The sequence below is a fragment of the Ptychodera flava genome, chromosome 20 (assembly GCF_041260155.1).
Source record: "Ptychodera flava strain L36383 chromosome 20, AS_Pfla_20210202, whole genome shotgun sequence".
NCBI lineage: Eukaryota > Metazoa > Hemichordata > Enteropneusta > Ptychoderidae > Ptychodera > Ptychodera flava.
This window is the reverse complement of record NC_091947.1, coordinates 22622763-22632914: the sequence shown is the minus strand read 5'-3', so window position 1 is coordinate 22632914 and position 10152 is coordinate 22622763. Positions and strand designations below refer to the sequence as shown.

At 37.1% G+C, this 10152-nt stretch overlaps 2 protein-coding genes across 3 annotated transcripts; one reads left to right on the top strand and one right to left on the bottom strand.

The window, feature by feature from the left end:
- Positions 1-2621: 2621 nt before the first annotated feature.
- Positions 2622-6566, bottom strand: LOC139120334 (holothin acyltransferase-like). Of its 2 annotated transcripts, XR_011549082.1 has the most exons (4): positions 6190-6566; positions 4906-5564; positions 3862-4359; positions 2622-3094 (listed from the first exon to the last, which is right to left on the bottom strand). XR_011549082.1 is itself a non-coding variant. In XM_070684667.1 (3 exons), exons 2-3 carry the CDS (start codon positions 5006-5008, stop codon positions 4064-4066), a joined length of 399 nt encoding a protein of 132 aa, XP_070540768.1. In that variant the 5' UTR covers positions 5009-5564; positions 6190-6566; the 3' UTR covers positions 3556-4063. The 2 variants fall into 2 exon arrangements, 1 of the variants encoding a protein (XP_070540768.1); XM_070684667.1 differs by lacking the exon at positions 2622-3094 and having other exon boundaries at positions 3556-4359.
- A 184-nt stretch (positions 6567-6750) lies between these two features.
- Positions 6751-8343, top strand: LOC139120333 (protein arginine N-methyltransferase 6-like). The gene has a single exon (XM_070684666.1). The coding sequence runs from the start codon at positions 6751-6753 to the stop codon at positions 7873-7875; it is 1125 nt and encodes a 374-aa protein (XP_070540767.1). The 3' UTR covers positions 7876-8343.
- Positions 8344-10152: the final 1809 nt, after the last annotated feature.

Genomic DNA, 10152 nt, shown 5'->3' with positions numbered 1-10152 from the left:
ATTTGTACAAATACCATTTTTAGAGCATGGTGCATAAACTATGAATATTCAAAGGTGTTCAGTCATTATCGTTCATCAGATTTGCATATGAAAACAATACACATGAATATACTTTGCATAAATGAATAATATTATGTCACGCTTTACATATTAGATACATACCAAGTGGAATGACCAAGCAATAAATATCTTTGCTCATCTAAAACATCAGCAATCGGTATAGATAAGGGTCAATGGTGAAGGAATTGATGACTCTTTTAAGATGGGAAAATGGTCGACAAAAGTGTGGGCACATGGATGAACATCTATTTTTGTACATCCATGGTTAGCATAATTCCTGTAAATGAATATGAAGTACAGTGTACATAATTCATACCAAACAAAATGCACTTTTGTCACATGTAAAATGACAGAAATCCAATCAATGGCATGCTGGGATAGTGAATGGTATTACAGAATGACATTGTTGTACTGTGCACATTGGGTGCCTATATTGTATCTACTTGGTACTGTTAGACAGTACTGCTGATAAGACAACCATACAAGCGATCACAAAGTAAAAGGTCATATCACATGGTTATTAAATATTTGATTCTGCAGTTGTCAGTCTTGCACTTTAGGACATGACACAAACAGACAGTAGTTTGTGTGACTAAAATTTTTGAACAAATTCTAAAACTTATCAGTAATCAGCCAAGATATTCATGGGTCTCATCCTCTAATGCATACTGAAACTTGTAATATTTTAGTTATGTGAATATGTTATCAAATGTCTTAAATTAAACTTTACATGATTATATTTCTGAATGTTCATACACATCTTGTACAAGCGTTTTTTACATTTTCTATAATTCTGTCATGTCAATCTATTGCTGTCACAAATGATTGTGAACTGAAGATAAGTGTAATCAAAACTCCAAGAGCAAACATAGGGCCAAAGTCCCTGAAGCTACTATAGACATGGATACAAAATTAAGTATTTCCTTACTGTATGAAATTATCTCACTAAGGTCATCCTACGGACTTGTAAACCAATGTCTGACCAGCGGTTTTGAAAGAACAAGCAACTCAACAGTTGACAGAGCTCTGTTGAGTTATGTAGAGAATAACCTTTTGTGACACATGTATTGATGAAGAAGGTGGATATCTTCTGTTGAATAAGTTGAGACTGTACATACTCAGAGAAAGCACACTGAAGATACAATGTTTGAAACTTAAAAAGTTCAAGGTCATCAAAAGCATTATAAGGAATCTGTAACTTTGATTGTACTGTTTACACAGATTGCATAATTGCTATAAATAGCACATGAGGAATCTTATTACAGCCTAGCTTTACCATAAAACCCCTATCACTTTGACCACTCTTTTAATTGACCACCCTATTTTTTCCTGAAAACGTAATTTTATTTTATCCTTACCAAGTCAACCATAAATGGAAATTAGAACTTTCTCTATCTCTATCTCTATTGACTATTTTGAGCAATTTCTTTTAGATAACTATACATACAGGGCACAATAAATGACGGTTCAGAATATGTCAAAGTTGGATTCAGGAAAGTTGCCTTTACATGTTTTAATCCTCCAAGATGGTAAGCATTTCACGATGAACTGTCAGAAAAAGTTGAACTTTCTGATAATTCTACAATAAAATTATTTTGGCTTTGATGATTTCCTAATTAATTCAATTATTTAAAATCATATTTATTATTTTTTTCTGGAAGTTGATAGGGTTTATACAGTACAAGAATTACATACAATGCAAGTCAAATTTTGACCAAAATTGACAAAAAAATTCCTTAAAAATACACATTTGCATATTTCATCACAATTTGAACAAATCTAAGTTGGGTTACCCCTAGGGACCTGTATACCAAATAACAAAGCTGTCTGTCCAGCGGTTATGAAGAAGAAGATTTTTTACCAAAAACACCTTTTTTGGCATTAATTTGCCTATTTTCAACAATATCAAAAAATTAAAAAAATTAGTTTCTCAAAATCATATTTTTCATCTACACAACAAATATCAAATCAGTAAGTACTGCGGTTCTCAAGATATTTGAGTGGACGGACGCCTCACAAACGGACATACATACATACATACATACATACATACATACATACATACATACAGACTGACGACGGACGGATACCCATCCCAATAGCTTCTATAGACTATAGTCTATAGTAGCTAAAAAACAAAGTGTTATCTTGTAAAGTTGGTCAGGGCAAATATCTACAACATTGTCGGACTGATATCCAGCTGCTAACTGCAGTTTTCCTTGTACATGTACCATATTCATGACCTGCCTGGTAGGTTAATACAATTTGCCAATATGGAAAGTGTTAAAATCCAATAAATACCATGCATTTTGATTCACACACGTACACAAGTCTGTTTTCTCTCTCTCTACAAGACTGTAAAATGGCAATTTGCACAGTCAACTATAGTTACTTGTCTCGTGTAAATGGTAATGTAATTTATGTAAACCTCCCACCATATACTCATTGACAATCATCAGTCAAGCCATGGTAAGTGTGTAACATGATTGAATGTGACTGGATCTATTAGGATTTCACAACTACACACAAACGCACACATACTGATACATACAACACAAATATTCAACGAAACGTCAATTAATGATACGCAACTTGTAATATTTATTGCTACTTACATTGACCCTTCCACCCCCATCACCCTGTTGAAAACAATGAATAGATTCCAAGGTCTGGCAGTTCAGTTTCTCACAAGCTTTTACATTTTGTAACTGAGAAAAATTGCTGTGCAATGCTAGTAGCAGAAGCACTGGAATATAATAGTGTTTGTGCCTTGCATAGCCAATGGAACACGCTAAAACCACATTTGAATTCATTATGTATATCTCTGTTTGACCTTTTTCATGTTCCATAGACCAGCTTGGTAAAGAGACAGCTTGCAGCAGTCTTGACAATGTGTAAACCTGGCAGCTCTGCAAAACATTCCTACTTCACAATCTTTGAGTCACCATGTTCCAATTCACAAATTATTACAATCGGGATAAATGTTTTGGTTGTTGGGGTCCCCTTCAGCCAACTTGTGGGAGGACCTCTCTTTCTGCAAACAAAAGTTGGGTATGAGTGGTAAACTGATGTTGTGAAGTTCTTAGTTAATATTTTGCGTCATGCATATCAGAGTAATAATGTCCTTTGACACTGATTAAAATCCTCATATTCATTTACATATTCATTTGATGGAATCTGTTTTCCAATAAGCCTTTTACCTTTCTGTTGCCATACATCATTTGATGTGATGTTATGCGCCCTCACTCCCATAAGAAAGAACATTTCAGTTGTTTAGACATCACTGTAAATTTGCTTTTCATGAATTTCTGATTGGCTGTTGTATTCATTCATTGGTCAGTTGTCATAAAATAAACTTTCATGGAAATGTGTGTTTGCCGAGTAAGATTAGATGTCTGTATCAAGCTCTATTCAAAGGGGTGAGGATATTGTATAGTTCATCCATTGCTATCAATAGGCACTGATCCTTCATCAGCTGTGCTGTTGTAAAGCCTCTTCCCAGTCAGATAAACTTATCTTCTTTATTTACAAATCTTCAAAACTTTTACATTTTTTTGTATCAGTGGCATTTTTTCTTCAAATGTGACCATAGAGGGCGCACTATGTAGGATTACCCATGCATCACAACCAAATCCATGTCTGGTTTTTCCTTGCAGTATTCTAGAGCAACCATCTTCTTCTAATGCTGTTTTCAAGTTTGTGAGGTTTTCCTACATGGACCTCTTTTGAAAGCAACAAAATCTATCACAACAAACAAATATGTAGAAAGATTTATAATGCACACAATTGAGAAGTACTTACTCAAATTCCCACAAAAAATATTAAAAGTATGAGTACCGTAGTTTGGAAAATACTGTTGTATTTAGTCAACTTTTTTTTGAAGAATATAACTTCCTTGCATCAAAAAACATAGATGAAGACTTGTACTGGTGCAAACATAACTGCACCAGCAGTACAAAAAATCCCAGTCAAAAATTGGCACAAAAAATGCTGTAGACATAAATTATCCAGTGTCTACACTGCTGATGGCAAACATCTTCTGACGAAGGATTCCTGGATCACCTTTGTTGTACATCCGGACAGATTCAAACACTGGTTCCATTTGCAAATCCTGGGATAACAGCTGGATGAATGATGGATTTTCCTCAAGGGCATCAATGTAGATTGTTTTATCTGGAACAAGGCTGGACAGAGTCAAAAGCAACGGTTGTGTGATGGCAGTGTTGAGTGCATACAGTGGTCCGATCATATGCCCCTCGATGCATGGACGTACAACACCATAGCCAAGAATGTCTCTATCTGCAAAATATTACAGAATATTCAATGGAGTCTACCTAAGATTAATGAAATTGTAATATTTTACAAAGCCCTTTGTACACATGTACAAGAAATATCTGTTTTCTTTCCTATTTTTATCTTTTTAAGCAGCACACAATGGAAAGAGCGCAATAGCATGTAACTATGGCATAGTGTGATTTTGTCTCAGAGTTAAACTTTAAACCAATTGTCACACAACTTGGGTAACTGTTACAGAAGATAGTGTGTACATGAATTTGACTATAGACTGGAAAAAAAGATATTTTGATTTGTTGGTCATTATATCATTGTTAGATCAGCTTAGCCATACAGTGGTCACAAAATTTTCTCATTGTGAAGTACATCTTTTGAAATAGAAGACTCTGAGATCCAGCTCGAAGTGAATAATAAAGTTACTGAATTGTCTTCCAATTTGAAAGATTTCAAGTTTTGTCACGACAATGTAGTTAAGTAATATTCTCGACAGGAGCTCAAACGTTCAAGATATGACGACAGATTCTACTGTACTGTATATATCCTTACAATTACCTCTGACTGCAGCAAACGCTCCTCCTGGCTTTGGCGTATTAGCCCATCTTTGTACAAAATGTCGTCTCTCAACTTTGCATACGTCAGAATCAAAATCAACCATTGGAGCCAGAGACAACCTTGCTAATGAGCGGACATGCTTTGTGTCAATGACCTCTGGTAACAGATTGGTACTTCTACCCTTGTATCGACAGTTCCTCCAAGCAACTTCAAAACCTAACTTTTGTAGAACTTGTGTTTTCTCTGCTGGGGCATCAATGCTGATATTGCATTCAGCACCTAGATATTCCACTGCCGTATTCCAGAGTTCATGGCAGATGCCTTTACCTTCTGAACTGTGGTTCTACGTGATAAAATCCTACATGTCCCAATTTGGGACTGTATTTCATGGCACAGATTGAGCCGACAATTCCTTCATTTGATTCAGCAATGAACAGTCCATCTGGATTGAACTGGGAGATAGTCTGACATTCATATGGTGCTGGGCCACTGCCCTCACGGGAAGCTCTAGGCAATACTTCTATTGCTTCTTGTGGGGTCATAGTTCGTATCTGGACTCCACTTGCTGTGGCAGAGCAAAACTGGTTTGATACGTGTGCTTTGCATCGGGACAAACTTGGCCATGCAAGTTTCACAAAATGTCTGGATAACATTTCCATCTGAAAGACAAAAATATGAAGATTTCCATACCGAGCAACTACTTTTGCTGAATTTTCTTCCTCACTAATGTAGTAAAAGCCCAATGGTGATTTTTTCAAACGTTTTCAATTGAAAGAAATATTAGAAACATACTACGGTATTCATGGAAATTTGTGTGTTTGTGACTTATTCGTGCAAATTTATCTCATGAATATGACGAAAATTTCCGGGGGTGTATTTCAGTTTCTTACCATCAGGGAGGTAGGAAGAGATCCTTGTCTTCCTCCCTCTATGCCATCAAGTACCATGAAGCATCTCTGCTACCTCCATGCATGAAGGTATAAGATACCAGATACCACCACGGGCGCTCCTTAGTTGGGTAGTCTGCTAAGTAGATCGATTTTCGGATCGATCTATTGATCCAGTAGTCGATATGCCCGCCACTGTGAGTATTTAGGTTGCAGTGGCGGGCACATCGACTACGGGATCAATAGATCGATCCGAAAATCGATCTACTTAGCAGACTACCCAGCTAAGGAGTGCCTAGCTGTGGATACCACCAATGGTTCTCCTGACATGTATCAATAATCATACTTTAAGATGAAAACTGTTTGGGTTTTTTTTCAGAATTTCAGCACTGTGTACCTTCATTCAAGAATATGGTCCTTATATGAGGGTCTTGGGCATCAGAAACACGTAGGCGTCAACGGCCGTTAGTGGTTGAGGAGTGGTACGGTTTCTGCAAGATATTAATATATTGCACGCTGAAGGCACGTTATCTGTTATGGCCCTTCAACTATCTGAGAAAAATCAATACAAATATCATCCATTTAAATTGTTTTACATTGATTGATTTATACAATCGATGTCTATATGGTGCTATGTAATGAAATTTACCTCCAATTTTACTGCTTTTCTTGGTGATTATCTTAATTAATTAATTACAACATGTTCCGAGTGGAGGACATAACATGTATAAATGTCAACCTAGGTAGCCTTTTCCCGTGGGCCTCCACGAAATCAAAGATGGCAGCGCCCATGACAACGTGCTCCACGCTGCCGTTCAACTTCCCAGTCCTCTGATCAAGTAGCTGTGAGCCAGTTCACCGAAAGACCATTAATTATTGTTAGGTTAAGTCAATATTTCACTTGCTCCAAACACGTGAACATTCCTGTCCGACAAAGAGAAAAACGAGAGAAGCAATAATGGCGTCGGATCAATCGGCAAAGAGGTTGAAGACTTCGACCGATGCTGAAAAGTTTCTCGAGGAATCCTACTTTCGGTCGTATGCGAGTACGGCCGTGCATGCGGAAATGATATACGACACCGTGCGTACAAATTCGTATAGACTAGCCATTTTACGCAGCAGTGATCAAATTATAGGCAAGGTGGTCGCAGACGTCGGTACTGGCACAGGCATCCTGAGTTGTTTTTGCGTTCAAGCAGGGGCGAAGAGAGTCTATGCCATCGAGGCCTCTGACATCGCCTCTGCAGCGGAAGAAGTAGTGCGACATAACAAGTTTGAAGACAAAATCAAAATCATAAGGGGGAAAGTCGAAGAAGTTGAGCTTCCAGAGAAAGTTGACGTCATCGTCAGTGAATGGATGGGGTACTGTCTACTCTTTGAGTCGATGCTAAAGTCGGTAATATATACACGTGACAAATGGTTGGTAGACGGCGGTATAATTTTACCAAATATGGCGTCAATTTACCTGGCTCCTATCACTTGCACCAGTGCTGATTACGGAGGGGACAGTGGTGACGAAGATGACATCAAATGGGCTGATCCAAAAACCCATGACGGGATTGGCTGTTTACTCCAAGACGAGACCGATTTATGGAACTCTGTCAAGTCATACTATGGTGTTGATATGTCGTGTATGGTTAAATTCTCCAGGGAAAACTTCCTTCAGAAAGCCCAAGTACATTTCGTAGAAGGCAGTCAAGTTCTTGCCCATCCTTATAAGATAGCAGATATTGATATTTCAAAGGTTACTTTGTCAGAGCTTGCAGAAGTGTCGGGAACCTTCAATTTCAGATGCTTTGGTCAGTCTAAAGTTCATGGTTTTGTAGGATGGTTTTCTGTATCATTTCCTTGCAAGAACAAGGTGATCATCGACACCTCACCCTTCCACCCACTCACCCATTGGCAGCAAACTGTCTTCTACCTCGACAAGGACGAAGACGTAGAACAAGACACTCTGATTTCAGGGGACATTGTCATCAAACCAAACAAGTGTGAACGATATTTAGACTTTATTTTGAAATACTCTTTTGCGGGTAATAATCCAACATCAAAAACATATCTCATGGATGATGCACCAGAGTGATGTTCTTAATGGTTTGCACCGTGATAGTGGTATATTCTCTTGTTGATTGTATAGTGTTTTTAACATACCTATTTTAGCTCACAATTTTAGTCAAATCATACATTAGCCATGGACAATGCTGTTTATGGTGACAAATTCTCTGATGGAAAACTTGGCATGACAGGATGTTAAATTGCTCATGTGACAGAGTGTGAAAGGCTAAATCAGAACTACATAATTCATCATAGAGAAAGTTTTTTATAAGAAAACTCCTTTGAAGCCTCTATTTTTAGTTAGTTTTTTGAACATTTTGTTCTAATAGAAACGTAAATATGCTCCACATGTTATTTTTCTAGTGGACTCCATTGAGCTTGTTCAACCAAAGGAAAACAACTTATTAGAAAATGTCAATTCTTCAAATGAATAAAATGAATGCTGCTTTATATCACAATAAATGTACTTGTAAAACATTGCAAGATGTAAGACCTACATTCTCTCGTATTGTGGTGCTGATCCTTGACATTTATGCATATTATTTTTGATCCCTTTGAACTAATCTCTATGTTGACACTACTGCTACATTGTATCCCTTTGAACTGATCTCTATGTTGACACTACTGCTACATTGTATCCCTTTGAACTGATCTCTATGTTGACACTACTGCTACATTGTATCCCTTTGAACTGATCTCTATGTTGACACTACTGCTACATTGTAGCTGTTGCTATTCAACTTTGCTGATCATAGAAACATTTATTCTTCCTCAAAATTATTATCGTTGATAATTGTATGACTTGGGACAATATACCACAACATTACATGACATTTGACTGTAATAAATATGAGCTGATAATGTGCACAGAATGCCATTTGGAAGCGGTTTATCAAGCAGTGAAAGGCTTCCTGTGTAGAGATAAAGCCATGACAAACATTTGCAAAAACTACACTGAGACTATGCTTGCTGTCAACTTTAGCTCGGCAGTTATCCAACACTCCTGCACTAAACTGATGGAGAAAATTACATGATTCCATCATCTTTTCCAGATCATGGGCAGTGATTTTATAAAATTCAGATGAAAGAGCTCAGCTCCAGCTATTTAATCCCTACTGACTAGAAAAATCCTAATGCTGTTTGGCTGAATACATTGAAGTAGAATATCAGCGGTACATCCAGTGCTGGCAAAGCATATGTAGTCTGTGTTTAACTGTGGTACAACAACGTTCATTTGTGCTCAAATTGGCAAATAGATTAGTTTCCACTTCATGTTTAATTTCCTGCCATTTTCAAATACTGAACATACTGGGCATATTCAGTGTTGCAGCCAAGTGTCTAAAACAGAACCCGTTGTCCCGCATTCTCATGTACTGCAGGTCACCTCGGGCATACTCATGAGTCGACTGTGTTGGGTGTAGTCTGCAAGTAATATCTAGCTGATACTGATGATGACCTTTTTTTTGAATGATTGTTTTGAGGCTTATATTTACATACCCAGTACTTTCAAAGCTGTGATTAAAGGTAATTAAAATGCTGCACTTGGTTATAGTCCTTCTTAGCTCTGAGTAGAGGCAGATACAGTATACTGTTACAATTGCCTGAAATTAAAGCATAGTCCCAGTAGCTTGAATTTTGTTTCGTGAAACTAATTGATAATAAAAAAATGCAATATTTGATTGACAACTGACACATGTTGTCCCCAAAATGTGCAAAATGTCCTCAAAAATAAACAGTAGTGGGACACTGTGTCCCACTGGTTTAAAATCCTGGCTGACATCAACATTTGGTTGAGTGAGTTGCAACATTTTGTTTCTATGTGAGTTTTAATTCACGTTCTGCACCATGTCCACCATTGTTTATGTAGTTGAATGTAGGTAGCTATCCTTCAGTTTTGCATCCATTTAGTGTTATATGGAGTTATGTTCCGCTCCAGGCAGTGGTTGATTCGCATTCTACTGTACTAAATTTACACAAAACAATTTGGGTTTGAAAGTAAATTCATGAAAATAATGCAAAAAGGTGCAGCTGATTAGATTTTGAATGACATCAACATTTGTTGCTCCGTAGAGGACCAGTGATATTACAGCAAAATTATTCTAAATTGTCCCAAGACAAGTGTTATTGTTTCCAGTGCAATTCCTTAATGACTTCTCATCTTTTACTAATAATACACTAGGTTTTTCAAATTTGATCGTGATTTTGAGTCAGTTGGAGTTGAAGAATTAAAACACTCAACATTAATGTATTGTCATTTTTCTGATTTTTGTAAATGTTCTCTGATTATAACAACAAAGTAAACTGG